General features: G+C 45.4%; 1 protein-coding gene across 5 annotated transcripts in view; it reads left to right on the top strand.

The window, feature by feature from the left end:
- JADE1 (jade family PHD finger 1) overlaps nt 1-20,052 on the top strand; it is a 65,674-nt gene that overhangs the window by 30,480 nt on the left and 15,142 nt on the right. For 4 of the 5 annotated variants that reach the window (XM_003264653.3, XM_003264654.3, XM_030815708.1 and 1 more), the window contains exons 3-8: nt 3,288-3,373; nt 6,685-6,842; nt 9,276-9,463; nt 12,104-12,315; nt 15,670-15,837; nt 17,361-17,477. In XM_003264653.3, coding sequence (XP_003264701.1) covers nt 3,288-3,373; nt 6,685-6,842; nt 9,276-9,463; nt 12,104-12,315; nt 15,670-15,837; nt 17,361-17,477 — 929 coding nt within the window. Of the gene's footprint in view, nt 1-914; nt 1,011-3,287; nt 3,374-6,684; nt 6,843-9,275; nt 9,464-12,103; nt 12,316-15,669; nt 15,838-17,360; nt 17,478-20,052 lie in introns of all 5 variants that reach the window. The other variant, XM_030815709.1, reaches the window with a different exon arrangement.

The following is a 20,052-nucleotide window of genomic DNA, read 5'->3' as shown; positions in this document are numbered from 1 at the left end:
TTGTATGTAAATGGAATAATACAATATGGACTCTTTTTTTTTGGTCTGGCTTCTTTCACTCAGGAGAATTACTTCAGCATTCATTCATGTTTGCATGTATCAGTACCTTTTTATTGCTGGATGGTGTTCCACTGTATGGATATACCAGAATTTTTTCATTCACAGTCTGTTGGTGGATGATTAGGTTGTTTCTGATTTTTGGCTTTTCTAAATAAGCTGCTAAGAGCATTCCTTATGCCAGTGATAATTTAAATTTAGTTTCTTTACCAGTCTTTCCCTATCTGCAAAGTGAGTTTAATAGGATTAATTTTGCTTTTCCGTCTTCTGTATTGTATCAACACTAGGTAAATTAAGAGGAAAAGGAACAGACTATTTTTGGGTGGACTAGAGTTTCTCTTGGTTATTATTATTGGATACCAAATATGTAGCATCTTTGTATATCTGTTTATAAAAGCAAATGTGGTGTACACAGCAATTTTCAGGATTTGTGAAAGCAGTCCTAGGAAAAGCTTTCAAATGAGTGTCATTATTTGGGTTGTGTTGTATGCCAGCAAAGCTGCAAGCTTCCTGGGAACCTTGGAAACTACTTGGGAGGGATCCTGGCAGATCCTCAAGAAGAGACAAGAGGGTCAGAAAACCTGAGAATGAACGAATTTGTTGTTTCTGCGTTAACTCTGAAAGTATTTGACTCTGAAGACCCTCTTCTCCCCACTTCATGTTAATTTTTAAAGTATAGCAATGGAGTGATTCTCTAAATTTCTGGCTTTGTTAGAGGTTATCATTTATAACCTTTTCCATAGTAATTCAAAGCAGAGGAGGACCATCCCTTTTTGTTCTGCTTCTCTTCCCTTCCCCAAACCTTCTGATAATTCCATCCAGACACTGCGTGTGCTTTTCCTCGTCTCTTCTTTCAGGCTGTGGACCGGCTGGAGGATGGCCTCCAGGACAACAGAGAGAAAAAGAGGCCTCTTTATAGACCCTAGGAGCCACCCAGCCACCTTCATCTCCAGGTTCCTAACTCGGCATCTGTCTTCCTTTTTTCCAGTAATGACCAGATTTAGAACTTTTGCAGGTTGGGCTCACCCCAGTGTGCCCAGAATATTTCTTTCAGTGTGGGAGTGAAATATTCTTGTTCATTTAGAGTGTAAAGAGGCACACTTAGAATTTTTTTAAAGAAGAATTTTCTAAAACATTTACTGAAATGCCATGGGGCCACCAGCAGGAGCTCCAGTTCTGCTGATTGTGCTGGCGGAACAGCAGTCAGTCAGTTGACCTAGTAATGAGCCTCAGAACTGGTGCTCAAGGGTAGTGCCGACGTTGTCCCTGTCAGGGAAGCATGGCAATCCCATTTGGTCTTGGTCATCGCAAATCTGATGATAGGCTTACGTGCAGAATCTATTTCTTAAGGTCTTAAGGGTGCTTTGATTCTATGTTCCTGTCTCTGGAATCTGTAGAGATAAGAGCTTCCTGTCTGAGTGACAAATGATTTCACTGGCAGAATGGCAGTTAACCTTAAGCTTTTGGCTTTTATTTTTCTGGATTTTGTTAATTTCTGGAAAATGGTACAGTAGGTGTTCAGGGTTGGGGTGATGATTATTAAAAATAGGAGGTGGAGGTGAATTATCAGAAAGTTGGACAAATACTACATGTGGGTGTTAGGGTTGTTTCAGATCTCTAGCAGCAGTATGGCACCCACAAATGGAAGGTTTTGCACTTAAGTTGTCTTTGTGACAAATTAACAGGAGGTAGAGGCAGAGATGGAGAAGAGAGGCTGGAATTATTGGGAAGTTGAATTGACCTAGCCATTGATTGTGTCCTGAATGAGAGGAGTCTAGGATGACTCTTAGATTTCTGACGTCAAGTAGATATGGTGGTAATAATCATCAAAGTAGGAATGTAAGAGGCAGAACAGGTTTGGGTAAAACGTTGAGCTCAGTTTTTATAATGCTGAGTTGACAGATCTAAGGAATACCTTAGGGTTGATGTCTTATGTGAAGGTGAAACTGGATCTGGAGCTTGAGGGGGAGGTTAGTCTGGGACTGTAGGTCTGGCAGGTTCCTCTGGGTGTGCTGGGTAAGACTGTGGACATGGGTGAGTGCCCCCTGGGGAGAACATTTGGAGCAAGAAAAGAGCAAAGAGTTCAGGAGAAACCCATGCTGATGGGGTACATGGAGAAGAGGAACCCACAGAGTGGAAAGAGAATTGCCACTGAGGCTGAGGGAGTATTTCAGGCAGGATGGAGTTGTTGGTGCTGAGAAGTGTCAGGGCAGAGAAGAGCTCAGACTTGGCGGCAGTTGGGAGACCCTGTTAGGCAGCAGTTAGGTACCATGTTCTGGGGGAGGCCAGATAATAGGAGTAGACCCCCTTTGGAAGAAAGGCAGAGAACAGAGCCAATTGGCATTTTCATGGGAAAGTGGAGCATATTTTAAAGGTTATTTGGCAATTGGCCCCTTAGTCTTCACTAAGTTTGTTTACCTACCGTCCTCCCTTCTTACGGCACTATACTAGCTATTTACTACACCATAGGCCTGAGGTTCCCTGTCTAGGGATTGCTAAGTGTTTATGCCTTGTAGAGTGAAACCTTTTTTTAAAAAAGTGTTTTAGAAAGCTTCCTGAAAACTCAATAAGATGTTTTTTCTTTTCTTTTTTTTTTTGACAGAGTCTCACTCTGTCCCCCAGGCTGGAGTGCAGTGATGCAGTCTTGGCTCACTGCAGCCTCTGCCTCCTAGGTTCAAGCAATTCTCCTGCCTTGGCTTCCCAAGTAGGTGGGATTACAGGCGCCTGCCACCACGCAAAGCTAATTTTTGTATTTTTAGTAGAGGTGGGGTTTCACCAAGTTGGCCAGGCTGGTCTTGAATTCCTGACCTCAGGTGGTCCACCTGCCTTGGCTTCCCAAAGTGCTGGGATTACAGGCATGAGCCGCCACCCCTGGCCTGATATTTTTTCAGTTTCTATTTAGCAGCATGAGACTTTGAACCTCTTCAGTGCAGGCTTATGGGTGAAGACTACACCTGCATGGTGTTCTTAAAGTCCTCTCTTCTGTTGGGTGTGGTCCTTGATACAGCATCCCTGCACAGAATGAGCACATTAGGCCTGCTCATGAGAGATGAGAGTTAAATAAGTGATGGAAGTGGAAGAGCTCTGTGAGAGCCAAGACGGCATCACAGGTGGTCTCATCGTGCAGTGCTGAGGTGAGCCTGGGATGAGATTGGGTAAGAAAACCCCTGAGAACACTCAGTGACCCCTGCAGTTTCTAATGGTTCTTATTTGGATATTTGTTTCTTTAGGCCTGTCAACTACTTGGTCCCAGAATTCCCGATCCCAGCACAGGAGAAGTTCCTGTTCCAGACATGAAGATCGAAAGCCTTCGGAGGTACTTCTTGAATGCTTGCCTGACCGCGCATGAATATATGCTGCCCCATATAACTAGTCGAGTGGTGTCTATTTGTGCAGTCCTGGGCAAATTATTCAAGTCCTTGTGCCCCAGTTTCAAAATCTGTAAGATGGGGAGAACACAAGTGTCTACCTCATAGGATTGTTGTGAGGATTAAGTGGGTTAATACACATAGACTAATACATGCAAAGCATGTGAATAGTTGCTGGCACATAAAAAGTGCTCAGTAAATGTTAGTTATTATTATTAATTACATTCTTTTTTTCCTTTCCTGTTGCATCTTTGCTGGCTCCCAACAACTTTTCTTCCTCTGGCCAGGATATCAGCAGGTTCAGCTGCTGCCAAGTCACTGCCAGCCTCAAGTTAGTTTTAGCCATGAATTTGTGGCTTATTTGGCAACAACCAAAACTCTGGGAGTTTTGTTTTGGGGGTTATGCTGAAGGCTTTCCCCCTTCTTTCTCAATTTGTTTCTCATCTTATGTTTCCTCTGCTCCCTAACTTTTGTTATCTATCTATCTAAAGTTGCTTTTAGGTGCATTTCTTTCTGCTGGTCTTTGTTTAGGGGCCCTTATGAGGCCTGAGGTCTGTAAGACTTTTGCTAGGCTTTAAAGGATCGAAGAAAAAGCGTTTTATTTTATCACAGTTTTCAAGTGAGAAGGTTATAGGAAGTTTCTTTGGTTGAATGCTTTGCTTTGTGCTGCTTCTTATGGGGTGAGTTCACAGACAGCCTCATCCTGTAATGGCAATGCAGAGGCAGATATTCCTCGGAGGAACTTCCTGGGCTCTAATAGGGAACGTCAGAAGGCTGCCCTGTTGTGGAGTGGAGGAGTTATTTGGTTGTGGAATAGCTTCCTCCATGAGGAAGTAGTTTACATCCTTTAGAATTGTGGAAAACCATCCCAGGAGGCACTTTAGCCTGAGATCAAATGTGCTTGGGAAGGTAGCCACTTCTTCCCCTTACTTTATTTCAGGCCTTTTTTCCTTTGAACCTTTAGTGCTCTCTTCCTTTTCTTTGCCAAGGAGTGTCTCTGCTGCTCTTTATTTCTTAATTCCTTGTGCTGTGTCTATAACCCCCAAAATAGCTTTCTGATGTTCACACTAAACTCCTGTTACTTCAGCACAGGAATACAAGGGTGACTGAGGAGCTGTGACCTGGTGTGACGAGGGCTGGTCCCCAGTGGTGTAGTTCGAAACCTACTTCCAGCACTGACACCAAGCATGGAGGAGGGGGCCCAGCAGCACGGGTTGCTGTGCTGGCTTTGTCCCAGCCCCACATTTTGGTCCAGATGTTTTTCTCAACCCTGAGTCCAAACTATATGTATGGTACTGACATACTCTACCAGAGACTCCGGAGTTGATGTCCATTTGAGGGCCTTTGTTTCAGTTCTTGACCGAGTCTTTGAGCAAAGGAATAGCAGGCTGCCTTTTTTTCATTTCATTGCTTCAGTTTGATTTTCTTTCTTTTTTGCAAACTCCTTTGTTTTTTATTTTTACCACTTAGTTGGAATATGTTTTTACCTGATTGGCTCTTGAAGGTATAGGCCCATCTCTTAGGTTTTAAAGTACTTTTCTCTTGGGGGCCAGGGAGTTGGTGTCCACTGGGCTGGGCACCTGCTTCAGCGGCTCTGTGCTTGAAGGGAAGGATCCTGGTATTACATGTGATTTTTGTGGGAGGTGCATGGCCTAGTTCTTGCTTAATAGGTCTTTAGAAATGAAGAGTGGCATACTGGGGAATAGTCCGTATTGAAAATGACAGGCAGGAGAAATGGCTTCTTTATTCAGACACTGCCTCAGACTTTATTATGGTGAAGTTTATTAAAGTGATCACCAGCCTGAAAAGCCACCAGGAAAAACAAATATGGACCTATTAGCAGGCGTATGGTGTGAACTGTGCTTAGTAGCACAAGAAAGAACTCCCTGTCCTGAGAAAAGAGAGTTCAGCATTGTGACTTGTGTAAACAGACAGGGCAGCTTACAGATGCAAGCTTGCTCGATGCCAAACACAACTTTGGGCTGGTCCTGATGCCAAGGTCAGAGCTTTCTTATGCAGCCTTAGACACCAGTGGACCAAGGACGAGGCTTGAGAGGGAGCCAGCTGTGCAGCCCTGGCTGGGAGGCGGTGTTGTGCTCCACCCCAGGGGCAGGCCTCATTGACCAAGGATGAATGCCACAGGCCCAGGAGTCTGCAGTGGCATAGGCACTGGGATGGCTGCCTTTCCTGTGGTTTCCTTCATTTGGCCTGTGATAAGGAATTGGGGAGCTCTCTTGGTAGAGGGGCACTGTTGGATCTGTCTGTTTTTGGCAGAGTGGGGAGAGGGTAGTGACTTTCTCTATTTCCTTTCCCCACAAATAACCCTTCCAAGGTAGAGGTTTTTCCAGGTGAAGTTGTGCAAACATGTTCTTTGCAGGCCCATCAACCCAGTGGCCTGTGGTTGCTTCTCTTCCAGATTTTTCTAGGCCAGCCCAGACCTTGACTTCACCAGCTACCATACCATAAACCTGGTACCCTGGGAGGTGGGGCCTGGGTGGGGGCAGTCTCATTATAGAAGATGAGTCCCTGGCCAGGAGCAGTGGGTCATGCTTGTAATCCCAGCACTTTGGAAGGCTGAGGAAGGTAGATCATTTGAGGTCAGGAGTTTGAGACCAGCCTGGCCAACATGATGAAACCCTGTTTCTACTAAAAACACAAAAATTAGCTGGGCATGGTGGCATGCACCTGTAATCTCAGCTACTCGGGGGTGCTGAGGCAGGAGGATAGCTTGAACCTGGGAGGCAGAGGTTGCAGGGAGCCAAGATTGTGTCACTGCACTCCAGACTGGGCGACAGAGCAAGATTCCATCTCAAAAAAGAAAAAAAAGGAGATGAGTCCCTGGTGGTTCTGGGTTTTGGCTTGAAGTTGTTATGTGGTTAGTGGAGTTATATTTCTAGAGCACCCTTGAGTGCAGTATCTCCCTTCAGAGATTTCAGGTACATGTTTTCAGCAGCCCTTTTGGTGAACTGAGAGACATTTTTCAGAGGCAGACAACAAGATTTTTTATTGTTTTTGTTGACGTTGTGGACACTATGGACTGAGGGAGTGAGAGGGCAGGGTTCCCTCAGCACTGCCACCCCCCATGCCTGAGTGAGGTAAAAGGCACGTCAGGCAAAGTTTTTCTCTAATAGGTCAGGCTTGTTCTATGTTGATACAGTGACCTTGTTACATGGCAGCTCCATGGTTACATTGCAGCTGCCAGCACTCTGAATAAGAATGCAAATATCAAATGTCAGTGTCCCTTTCTCTTCCTTTCCAGGTGTTTAGGACAGACCTGATCACTGCCATGAAGTTGCATGACTCCTACCAGCTGAACCCGGATGAGTACTATGTATTGGCAGATCCATGGAGACAGGAATGGGAGAAAGGGGTCCAGGTGCCTGTGAGCCCGGGGACCATCCCTCAGCCTGTGGCCAGGTAGAGATGCCCTGAGGACAGAAGCCTCTCCACCCACCCTTGCTCTTCTTCTCTGACAGCAGGCATCTGAGAAGAGACAATTTCTGTGGGAAGAGACAATGTCTGAGTTAGCAATAAAATATCATGAGGCCTCAAGTGGAAATAGAAATGCAGGAGCAACATACTTCAGGCATACAGGGTAGTGGTTTTGAGGGCCATGAGCCTCCAAACTTAACATTACAGCCACCACTGTGGGGAGTTGCTGCTGTCTTATGAGAGGAAGGCAAATTCCAAGACATCCTGGGAAGTGATGGGCTGGGGGAGGAAAATTTGGGTGTTCACGTCTGCATCCTCTTTTCCTGCTCTCCGTATTCACTCTGGAGAGTGGCTCTCCTGGAGAGAAGCATCTGGCTTTGTTGGGAACTAGCACGGGCAGCTGCTCCGCCTACTGCGGTTGCCTCTGCCTTTGGAGGAGGACAGGTGTAAGGAGACCTGCCAGTTAGGGTTTGTGGAGAGGGGAGTTTTGGAGGGATTTATTTTGACTGGTCACATTGTTCTCGGGGTGCGTTCTCTGGATTTACTGACTTATCTTTAAAGATCCCTCAGGGTCGAGTCCCCGCCGACTCTCCTCACAATCAGGTTGCAGCTGGTTTACTCATTTCCTCACTGTGCCTCTCTGTGCCACCTGGAGAGTCCTCTTAGGAGGGAGGCTTGAGTGCCCTCTGTGCTCAGTCGGCACCTGGCTTCTCCGTCATCATCAGTTCGCTGCTGCTTTGTGAAATAGTGTCTTTCTCCACGCTGAGTCATGACTGAACTTGCTTCCTGGCCCTCACCCACTTTGTGTCTCTTTTTTTGGGCACTTAAGATTATCAAATTTGAGTTGTCATTTTGGGATCTCTGGGGAGTCTATCCAGTGGTGACAAATGCCCCTGTCTTACTCAGGTTTAGGTGACCAATCAGGAGTGCCAGGATGGCCCCCACAGGCTAGAGTCTGGACCTGTGGAATGGAGTGGTCATGGGGCCCTGCGGGGCAGACCAGGTATCTGCCTCAGAGCCTGTGTCTGAGATGCAGCACCACCTGATTCAGCACTGGCAGCCCCAGTCCAGGAGTCACTTGCTGAATGCTTCACTTTCAGTGGGGAGCCGGGACAGAAGTGAGCATTAATATAGCTTGTGGAAGTTTTACAAGCTGTATTAAAGTTGGAGCCCTGAGCAAGTTGGATCCCTGCTCTTGGTTGAGTAGGAGAAATAAATCCCTTCAGTTTGTCCATGTCAGCGTCATGTAGATAAAATCACTCCCGTAATATAAGGGTGATGAAGGTACTCTGACAGACTCTGGGCAGCCTGTTGACAGTAATTTAAACTGCGGAAATGCATATGTGGAAGGACTTTGTTGAGGCCTGGGGCCTGTGATTAGGAAGATGGCCCTTTTTTGGTTCCAAGTCAGGAGTGATTTGCTCTTCTTGCACATGCTGTCTTCTTTTGAGTGGGGTGAGTTGGAAAGCACCACTCCAGGTGTTAAAGGTCGGGGAGGTTGTGTGGCAGTACCAGGAGGAGAAACTTGTGCTTTTGTTCCTGGGATCATAGGTATATGTTGGGAGAGTCAGTCTCCTTCTTGGCTGGGACTCTGTTTCTTAGATTTGTTGGTAATTGCCGGGGTCTTATTTCCCTTTTTTTGTTTGTTTTTGAGACAGTCTCACTCTGTTGCCCAGGCTGGAGTGCAGTGGTGCAATCTTGGCTCACTACAACCTCCGCTTCCTGGGTTCAAGCAATTCTCCTGCCCCAGCCTCCCGAGTAGCTGGGGTTACAGGCGTGTGCCACCATACCCGGCTAATTTCTGTATTTTTAGTAGAGATAGGGTTTCACTGTGTTGGCCAGGCTGGTCACCTCAAATGATCCGCCTGCCTCGGCTTCCCAAAGTGCTGGGATTACAGGCTTGGGCCACCTTGCCCAGCCCAAGGCCTAATTTTCTTTTCCCTCTCTCCATCTTTTTTTGTGAGGTGTGAGGGTTGGCGGGTTTCTCCCTCTGGTTCTCAGAGTCTGCTGTGCCTGCCCTGCCTGTGTGGTGCCCTGGTTCTAATGGCCTCCAGCAGGGATGGGCAGGTCTGGTTAAGGGAAAGTGATTTAATGACTAGCTCTTGAAATGTATGGGTCAGTGTGTTTTGGTGTTGGCTGCAGGCCAGAGTGGTCAGAGGTGGTGGGCAGGGCACAGCAGGGTCCCGGGAAGCAGATTTCGAAGGCTTCTGCAGTGTTTTCATTCATATCTATTGCCTGTTAGCAGGCTTTAACAACTTCTAGTTAAGGTTTTATTAGCAGTGACATTCAGGTTTTCAGCCTCTGGTGATGACCTGGGGCTCTGAGGGTTGGAAGAGGAACACACTTGGGGCCTTGTGGTACACTTCATTGTCTGTGGCTGAAAGGGTAACCTGGCTGCCTTGTTTTTTTGTTATCCAGGGTTGTGTCTGAAGAGAAATCCCTCATGTTCATCAGGCCCAAGAAGTACATCGTGTCATCAGGCTCTGAGCCTCCTGAGTTGGGCTATGTGGACATCCGGACGCTGGCTGACAGTGTGTGTCGCTATGACCTCAATGACATGGATGCTGCATGGCTGGAACTGACCAATGAAGAATTTAAGGAGATGGGTGAGAGACCATGTATTATATTATTTTATTAACCAATGATGAATAGAGACATATTTTAGGCAGGTAGGTGAGTAGCAGAAAGCTCCTTATTGCCAGTTGAAGGCAGCTCCATCATAGCTTCAGTCAGTGAGAATCGCAGCCCTGCCTTAGAGCTCAGCCTGTTTGGCTGTGTCAGATGTGCTGAGATGGATTCAGAGTGGAAGCAGGGCTCCTCGGCTCAGGCACCAGGGATTCCCATCCCCGCTCTGATCTAACTCCCTTGTTCACTTACCTTAAGGAAACTGAAGTCCAGAGAAACTAAGTGACAAAAGGGCATGGTCCACAGTTACCTGCTCTAGTGTTTTTTTCCTGTGATGCCATTCAGATTCCTCCTTTAGCCATGGTTTGCTGCTTTTCTAAATGAACACTCTTCCAGGCATGCTCCCCGTTTCCAAGCACATCATGTGTGTTTTAACTTGAGCAATTTTCCTTATGTCATGCTGCAAACCTGGAGTTCTTTTTCCCTCCTGTTTATCTCTGTCCTGGCTTTCCTTCAGTGAAGCCTGACATTAGCTGAGTGCCCAGCCCTTCTCCACCTCTTTTCTGCAAGCTCATTTTAGTGTATGTAGACGTTGGAGCATCTCATGGTGTTGAGACTGGGATGGCATGTAGGTCTCATCTCACATGCCAGTCCTGATTGCTAAGGGTTGCCTTGAGGGTCTTGATGAACAAGACAATGGAGTCAAGTCTGGGCTCAGTGTGAAAAACTATGAGGATTAATTAGCTTTTGTGCTGTAGGTACAGGGTGGGGAAGTGGTGGCAAGGGCTGCGTATTGTAATCTAGGACATAGTAAATAATCACAAGATCGGCCGGGCTTGTTGGCTCACGTCTGTAATCCCAGCACTTTGGGAAGCCGAGGTGGGCAGATCACCTGAGGTCAGGACTTCAAGACCAGCCTGGCAAACATGGTGAAACCCCGTCTCTACTAAAAATACAAAAAGACCTTTTCTTTTGCGTCTTTCCAGGGAACCTAGCATAGGGTTTGGCTTGCAGTAGATGCTCGTCCTGCCATTAGGCTCACCAGCCTGTTGAATGGGAGTGATAATGTAGACTGAGCTGAGCATGGTGTTGTTTTCTACTCGCTCAGTTACTCAGGTGTTTTTATAAACAAAATAGACTTCCTTCTTCTTGGTCCTGCTCAAGGTGGTTTTATGGCATGAGTTCAGGAGTTCTCAGAGATCTTTTGGAACTGAATACTAAATTTTAGCTTCAGAGATGATAGAGTTTCTGCTTTGTTGTAAACACATTATAAAGACCAGCGTAATGCACTTGACTGGAATCTAGGTGTCCTGTGTTAAGTCAGAGGACTCAGCCCAAAGACTCTTCGCATTTATGAATGGTTTAAATAATAAGAACTGGGCTAATCCATATTTGAAGATACTGCTGAATACATTGGCAGGATTAATTTTGTAATTTTATAACATAAACGGAATGCATGCTTAAAGATGTTTGTCTTAGCTGTTATTGGTCTTTTTTTTCTTTCTTTTTTGAGATGAAGTCTCGCTCTGTGGCCCAGGCTGGAGTGCAGGGGTGCAATCTCGGCTCACTGCAACCTCTACCTCCTGAGTTCAAGCGATTCTCCTGCCCCAGCCTCCCAAGTAGCTGGGATTATTGGCACCTGCCACCATGCCTGGCTAATTTTTGTATTTTTATTAGAGACAGGATTTCACCATATTGGCCAGGTTAGTCGTGAACTCCTGACCTCAAATAATCTACCTGCCTCAGTCTCCCAAAGTACTGGGATTATAGGCGTGAGCCACCGCGCCTGGTGTTTAGTCTTTTTTTGCATTTGGTTAACTATGTTTTTCAACCTGGTAGAAGTAAGAGGATGAGGAGGGATAAACCATTTAAAAATATTCGAGTGCCCAAAATGAAATCTGTTTTGAGAGAACTGTTTTACCTACCAGGAAAGGCAAATTTTAAAAAACATCCAAACCGTCATATGAAGTCATGGTTTTGAAGTCACGTGTTAGTTGTTATGTGTAATGAGTATAATGAAATGACTTATTCAACAACCTATGTATTTAATATCCTTGAATCCTTTTAAAATTTACCTTTTGCTTTTCCATTTACTACACTGCATCTTCACTACCTGACCATAGGAACATAACAGTTTCCTGGAAGACTCTCCCCTTTGAAGACTGTTTCTTAGAAGGATCTGATAAGCATTTAATAAAAAGTTTTGGGGCCCTCAGGGATGGATGCATCGATGGGTTGATTGATTGATTGAGGCAGGGTCTTATGTCACTCAGGCTGGATCACAGTGGCACAGTCATGGCTCACTATAGCCCCAACCTCCTGGGCTCAAGCAGTTCTCCCACCACAGGCTCTTGAGTAGTTGGGACTACAGGTGCGTGCCACCACATCTGGCAAATTTTCATGTTTTTTGTAGAGATGGGGTTCCACTATGTTGCCCAGGCTGACCTTGAGCTCTTGGGCTCAGATGTGAGCCACCACACCTGGCCAGTGATTGGATTTATTTATTGTACTATTATTTATTCATTATACGTTATTTTTAAGTATAAATAAACCAGTACTATTTTGTAATATTTATTAATATGGATTTATTAAAATGGGTTTTTTGGCATTTTTAACTTCAGGAATGCCTGAACTAGATGAATACACCATGGAGAGGGTCCTAGAGGAATTTGAGCAGCGATGCTACGACAATATGAATCACGCCATAGAGACTGAGGAAGGCCTGGGGATCGAATATGATGAAGATGTTGTCTGTGATGTCTGCCAGTCTCCTGATGGTGAGGACGGCAATGAGATGGTGTTCTGTGACAAATGCAACATCTGTGTGCACCAGGTATGTGGGGCAGGGAGGCCAGAAAGAAGAAACCTCGGGCACGAGCCTGTCTGCTATGGGAGTGTATGCCTGGAGTCCAGGATTCTTCCTCCAAATGGGGTCTGTTTTTCTACGATTTAAAGAAATGTGCCCTATAGACATTCTTTTTCCCTAGTAGGTTCTTATAGTGCTTGAAATATATCCTCTGCTTTTGCAGCCAGAAGGATAGCACCCTCTGTGGAAATCGTCTTTCTTCACAGTGTTTTATTCTTATCCATAAAAGTCAAGTTTACTTAAAAAGAATGTATGAGCCCCCTCTGTCCTACTGTAACATGTAAGTTTAGGTATTAAGAACACTGAGAAAACAAACCTTTGAAAAGGTGGTTAGTGTGCTGTATTAGTTTCTTACAGCCGCCCTGTGTAACAGACAAATTACTACAGACTGTGTGTGCTTAAAACAACAAAAATATATTGTCTTGTGGTTCTGGAGACTAAAAGTCCAGAATTGAGGTGGTGGCAGTGCTGTGCTTCTTCTGAAACATGCAGGAGAGCCCTTCCTTGCCTCTTCGTAGCTTATGGTGATTTGGGCAATCTTGGGCATTCCTTTGCTTGCGGCTGCCTTCATCATCGTGTGTGTTCTCCCTGTGTCTCTGTCTTCACATGGAGGTCTTCTTTTTTTTTTTTTTTTTTTTTTTTTGAGATGGCTGGAGTGCAATGGCGTGGTCTTGGCTCACTGCAACCTCCGCCTCCTGGGTTGAAGTGATTCTCCCGCCTCAGCCTCCCAAGTAGCTGGGACTGCAGGAGTGTGCCACCACACCCAGCTAGAGATGGGGTGTTTCACTATGTTGGCCAGGCTGGTCTCGAACTCCTGACCTCGTGATCCACCCACCTTGGCCTCCCAAAGTGCTGGGATTACAGGTGTGAGCCACCACACCTGGTCCACATGGCAGTCTTAGAAGGGCACCAGTTGTATTGGACTAGGGACGCACCCTACTTCAGAGTGAGCTCATCTTAAATAATTACATCTGCAATGACTATTTCTAAAGAAGGTCACATTTTGAGATATTTGGAGTTAGGACTTCAACATGTCTTTTAGAGGACACAATTTGCCTGTCATGTTTGTGAGCATGTGTTAGGGTATAAGCTGAGCTGTTAAAGGAGAGGAAAGCAGCCCCTTTTCTTGAAGACGATTTCCTGTCTTAAAAAACAGGACAGTAGGTTTCAGTGATTGCTTGCTACCATCCACAGAAAGGGAAACCCTTAGATTTCAGGAGAATGGGCGCTAGGTAAGTTAAAAAGTTTATGACAATCTCAGTGCCTCTTTTCTTTTTTATTTAGTTTTTAATGCAGTAATGAAGAAATTTGGATTTGGGTGGGGACATGTGCCCACGCATATTCTTAGGGTTTAAAAGGCTATCCTGAAGTACTTTCTTTAAATTCACCTGTTGATGCTGAGATTTAAAGCAAACTTAAAAGAAAGACTTGTGTGGAATAGGTGCTTGGTGACTTCTTGGGAAGAAGAAGCACGTTTGCTCCATGAAGTTCTTGATTACCCTTTGCTTCATAATTTGTGACCTCCTAGACTTTCCCTCTGTCTGAAGACCTCCCCAGCTGTGGCCCAGTCCTGGCTCCTTGACAGGGAGACCTGCGACTCCTGCTTCAGTCATCGCTGTCTGTTGCTCTGGATCTCACACTGTCTGGGAAGTCTCCTTACGGCAGTGAGAATTCCTGTGGTGGCTTTGTTCTGTGACATGAGCACCCTGATGACCAGTGTTGCTTTTTTGGTTGCTGGTGCTTCTTGTATTTACTTGGCTGACTTCTCATTCTTTTTCTTGTCTTTACTTGCAATTTTTTTTCTCCATGAAAATTTTTTTTGAGTAAAAGCGTTCTGCTTGAAAACTGGTCAACCCCTGTTTTATCAACAAGTTAACTGATGTCAGGGCAGGGTTGTGCAAGCTCTCACGGTAGGCGTGTGGCAGAGTTGTAACTTAAGGCTTTTGGATGCCCCCTTCCCCCCTTCTGTTCTTTCTGCCATATCACCTTTTCTCTTTTCCTCAACATTTACTTCATTTTTCCTTTGAGAAATCCTTCATGGCTTATCTTTAAGGCATACTTTATGTAATCTCCTAAAGTAGTTTAGACCTGCTTTTCCAGGAAAAAAATTTCTTCCTTCAAATATGGCTGTAGAATGTCTGATACAGACCTTTAGTATTTCGAAACCTTTATAGTGTCACTTACCTCCGTTAAAAATTTTTTTCTAGTAAGTCTGCGTTGACAGTGGCTTATTCATGGCCCCGACACAGCGCTCCGAGGCTTCCATCTGAAGTGTGACTTTTCGTGCTCAACTCTCATCCTTGTGGTTTCCTCTTTGCATCGTCGTGGGTATTCAGATTGCATAGTGGCTGTGTTTTTTCTGTCTGAAGAATTAGAGTTATGCTACTGTGACTTTCGACTTCCTGACTTCCAGGTCATTTAAGGATAAAGTTCTGAACAGTTGGGTTTTTAAAGGGCTCTCTGAATATGCTCCTGGTACTATCGTGGTTTTTATTTATTCAGTTATTTAACATTAACCTTTTCTCTCTTTGAACTGTGTTAATTACTTTAATTGTAATAGCCTTGATTTCTGCAGTTTATGCCATCTTGTGTAATTTTGCTGTCTTGTACAAAACAGGCTTTGTCTTATTTTTTAATTTAAATTGTTTTTTTGTCTCCATTTCTGAAAGGCTGAATTTGTTTTAAATATCAGCTAAGGAGACGACATTCTTTCCATGTAGAAGGTCTCCTTTTTCTGCCCTGTTGTGTTCACTGGGAGAGTGCTGGGATCTAGTTGGTATGGAGTTTGCCTAGCTTAGGGAGTGTGCGTGCTTCTCTCCTGTTCCACTGCCATCTCATTCAGCAGCTTTGGGAGATTCTCTCAACTGCTGTGTGCTTTTTCTCCACACTCTGTATTCCACCCCACCTCTGTCAGTAAAGTAGAGGAATAGCTTCTCTCACGGAACCCTGTGGAGTGTTTCGAGGACTACAGAGGACTTACTGCTCAATATTTAGAAACTTGGTATGGATGGGTTTCTGTGGCAACACAGCAAAGCAGATTTAATATAAACCTTTCTGTTCTCAAGTAGTTTCCAGGACCACCCTCTGCTAAATAAATATGTATTGTGTCAGCAGAGCTCACATACCTCCTAAATGCTCTTGTGAGGCTGCCGGGCATTTTCCCGAGGGGAGAGGGTCGTAGCCAGGAAGCTGTGGGAGTGTCTCTACTTTGGTGGTAGTTCTGTTAAAATCTTTCTAAGTGTTTAAAATGAATAGATATAATGGGAAAAATAACATTTTCTCTTTCTCTCTATTCCTCTGGGATGTGCTGTGGCATCACAGGCCTGTTATGGAATCCTCAAGGTACCAGAGGGCAGCTGGCTGTGCCGGACATGTGCCCTGGGGGTTCAGCCAAAATGTCTGCTGTGTCCGAAGAAGGGTGGAGCTATGAAGCCCACCCGTAGCGGAACCAAGTGGGTCCACGTTAGCTGTGCTCTGTGGATCCCTGAGGTACGTGTGGTTCTTTTTTTGTTGTTTTTACTTCTTTTTGAGACAGAGTTTTACTCTGTCGCCCAGGCTGGAGTGCAGTGAGCTGGATCATGGCTCTCTGCAGCCTTGACCTGCTGGGCTCAAGTGATCCTCCCACCTCAGCCTTTTGAGTAGCTGAGATTATAGGCATGTGCTACCAGGCCCAGCTTATTTTTTATTTTTTTTATAGTGAGGGGATCTCACTTTGTTGCCCTGGCTGGTCTCAAACTCCTGGGATCAAGCAGTCCTCTTTCCTTGGCTTTCCAAAGTGTTGGAATTACAAGCGTGAGCCACTGTGCCTGGTCAAGCATTGTTTTTAATAGCACCTTAGCTCAGAAGGTCCTGGCTTTTAACTGGGATTCAGTGGGTGGGTGGAGAACCATGCATAAATAGGCAGCATTGTAGCTGATGAGTAAAAAGACACCTTTTAGTTGCTACCTTTTTCCTTGAGGAAACACTGAATCTTAAGCACACTCTCATCTTGTCATGGAATGTAAATTTGTGGAAATGTTAGCTGGAAGCAGCAGTCACTTGGGACTGTAAGTTAGTGGTGGTCACTCAGCCATCGCAGTGAGCCTTCCCATTGCGACTCTCACTCCCAGGAGTAGACCTGTAGCACTTAACCAGCTGTGGCCTGGGCGTGTCATTCCCCAAGGATCAGCTGTACATCCTGTGTGTGGCAAGCTGTACTTGAGTTGAGGCACCACCATGGTTAAAAAACAACCACTCTTAGGCTTACTTTGGTGATTTTTATTTAAACTCTTATTGTGCCTCAACCTTTTTAATTTCAGGTCTGGTCTAATTTATTTCTAGTCTCAGACCTTGACTAATATAATTTGCATAGCCCAGGGTGAGAATATAATTTGCTATTCAAATTCCAGCATTTTTTGGGTGTGATTTTGGTACATTTTCCTCCTGGGGAATATTATTTGAGGATGATTTGGATTGAGGTTTCATGATTCGGGTCTTGGTAGCACTGGGTCTCGTGGTTTGGTATTGATGGGATACAATTAGGTGATCCAGGCCGAATGCAGAGGAATTTCCCGTCTTAAATGTAGTCATGTTTTGGACTGAAGAAAATGGTTTTCTTTGGCGAGAGATTAAAAACAGGTTATATTTACTTACCCGGTTGTTGACAACCTATTTGAATCGATTTAAGATGGATTTTTAGTCTTCACCAGTTTGTTATGGGCTAGAGATTATAGACGACATTGTCCTGGTACATGACTCTGTCATCAGACGCTCCGGTAAGAAGTGAAAACTCAGTTATCTAAGTGTTTTTGACAAACAAGGATGTCTGTCAGATGGGGACTGGGCTCAGTTGTCACTGGGGCTGTTCTGAGGCTTTTAAAGTAAGGGTTTGCTTTGTTCCAGGTGAGTTGGGTGCCCCTTGCCACTGTCTGGTAGGAGAGATGTAGGAAAGTAATGGATCTTTTAGTTTGTGACATTCATGTTCAGCCTTTGACGACCTGAGCCACCCTGTCTTGTTATTTTCCTACCTTTAGGTGAGCATTGGCAGCCCGGAGAAGATGGAGCCCATCACCAAGGTGTCACACATTCCCAGCAGCCGGTGGGCGCTAGTGTGCAGCCTCTGCAATGAGAAGTTTGGGGCCTCTATACAGGTAATTCACTTCTTAAGAATGGCTTCATTTTCCTTTCCTGCATGGTGGGGAGCAGGATGAGGGAAGGCTCTGTGAACTGTCCAAGGGTTTGGAGAGGGGACTAGAATCCAGGAAGCAGGACGAGGTTCCCAAGGGATGACTCCAGCCCCAGTACGCACACCTTTAATAGGCTAACTGTATCCGGTGTAACCAGAACCCAAGCTTTCACAGTCACAGGGTAGTTCAGAAGTTCCCCTGAGCTGTGAGGCAGTTCCAGTTTGTCTCTCACTACCCTCTTTCTGCCCAAAGTCTAGCATCGCAGCTTCTTTCCATAGGCTGACACCTCCTAGCAGTCTTAGTGAGATGTTCCTTGACACGGCATTTGAGAGTTGGCCCACCCTCCCACCTGTAGTCACCAAGTGTAGCTGCAGACCCTGGCCCACCTCTGTGGCGGTCTCCTGAGATTGCAGGTTTCCATGGTGTGTGCACACCTGTTAGTAATCAAGGGGATATGCTGATGTATTTGCATTTGGAAAAACAGAGCCTCTTTGAACATGGCCTGGGTAGAGGGGCATCTGTGAGGAACTCCTGTGTATGCTGTCATCTGATTGGAACATGATTTGGATGTCTGATTCTTTATGGCACTTCGCGCGCATGCACGTGTGTGTGTGTGTGAGAGCGTGAGTGAAAGAGTGCGTGCACACCTGTGTGTAAACATGTTGCCTGCCTGCTTTTGCGTATCCAGGTACAGACAAGTGTAGGATGTCATGAGATAGGGGAATTAAGGAGGGAATATAGATGGCATACTGTTTTTCACGTGGTCTAAGACCCTACCGAGAAGTTCGTTTTTAGGCCTCACATTATTGACATCTAGACAGTCAGGATTAGAGAGGCCTGCAGTGCTGTGTGGCTGATGGGGGCCCTTCAGGTTAAGTTTGGATCTTCTGGGACGTACCAGCACAGGCCACAGGCTCTTCTTCCTTGGTTTCCTCATTGAATTCTGGGAGCAGAGGCACTGTTTTGGGATGGCTTCTTTCTCAAAGCAGCTCAGCACAGACATAAGCTCCAAGAGCATGGTCATCTTGTCAGCCGTGGGTTTTAAAGAAATGACCTCATTTGGCAAAGTCAGTTTGTATTTTGGCTGATAAATACTTCTTTCGGGAAGGTGGTTTAAAAATTTTTTTTTCTTTTTTTGAGACAGAGTCTCTCACTCTGTCGCCCAAGCTGGAGTGCAGTGGCATGATCTCGGCCCACTGCAACCTCTGCCTCCCGGGTTCAAGCGATTCTCCTGCCTCAGCCTCCTGAGTAGCTAGGATTACAGGCACGCACTAGCACACCCGGCTAGTTCTCATTTTTGTATTTTTAGTAGAGATGGGGTTTCACCATGTTGGCCAGGCTGGTCTCGAACTCCTGACCTCGTGATCCACCCACCTTGGCCTCCCAAAGTGCTGGGATTACAGGCTTGAGCCACCGCGCCTGGCTGTTTTTGAATTTTTTTTTAACAAGCCAAGTGGTTCTACTTTTCTTCTTTATCACTTCGACTAGTGTTCAAGAATCCAAAATATAACAGAAATATTTGGAGGGTGGGTCATGAGACAGCTGGTGGGATTTGGCTGGGGACCTTGAAATAGTGGAGATATTTTTGGCATGTGAATACATGACAAACGCCTCTGGCCCGAGCTGGATTGGGGAAGGAGGAGGGAAGAGTGGAGCAGGAAGGGAAAAGGGCAGGGAGCTGATGTACTTGAGTGTGTGTGTGTATGCATGTGTGAGTATGGGTATGAGTATGCGTATGTGTGATTATGCGTATGTGGGTGAGCATGCATATGTGAGTGCATGTGTGGGGGTGTGAGTGTGCATGTATGTGTGTATGCGTGTGTATTTGGTTATGCATGTGTATGCTGTGAGTATGCATGTATGCGTATTTGAGTATGTGTGAATGTATATGCGCGTGTGTATGCGTGTGTGAGTATACACGTGAGTATGCATGTGAGTATGCATGTGTGAGTATGCGTGTATGTGTGTGTGAGTATGCATGTGTATGCATGTGTGTATGTATGTGTGTGTGTGAGTGTGCATGTGTGAGTATGAGTGTGTAAGTATGTGTATGCACATGTGCACTGGCAGGAAACAGGCTGCAGCAGACCACATTCCCCGGTGTTCTGAGCGTAGAATTTATGCCCTTGCCTGAGTTTGCCAATCCTGGTCCATAATTAATGTTTAAAAGAGGGGGGCGAATGGGATCTTTGTTTCTCTTTTGAAGAGAGATGATATAATGACTTTTTTGTTGCCATTGGCCTCTTTTTCCCAGAACATTAATCTAAAGAAGAGGCCAAAGAAGGCTGATGATTTTTCATATCTTCACAGAATGGATTGATTTTATTAAAAGAATTCCTCTCTGAAATGTCTGCAGCTGTGAAGGCTCTGGTTTACGTTTCTGTAACATCTGTTTGCTGAGTCAACCTGAATGGGAAAACCCAGAGGAAGGCCATTTGGCGTTTTTACAAAGTCCTGTATAAATATTCTGCTGCAGTTCATTTCTCTTTAGGGTTAGAGCGCTTGGGTTAAGTGTAGTTTAAGCCAAACACAGATAGTG

This window comes from Nomascus leucogenys, chromosome 7b (assembly GCF_006542625.1).
Source record: "Nomascus leucogenys isolate Asia chromosome 7b, Asia_NLE_v1, whole genome shotgun sequence".
In the NCBI taxonomy this organism is placed as follows: domain Eukaryota; kingdom Metazoa; phylum Chordata; class Mammalia; order Primates; family Hylobatidae; genus Nomascus; species Nomascus leucogenys.
This window is presented reverse-complemented; position numbering and strand designations above follow the sequence as displayed.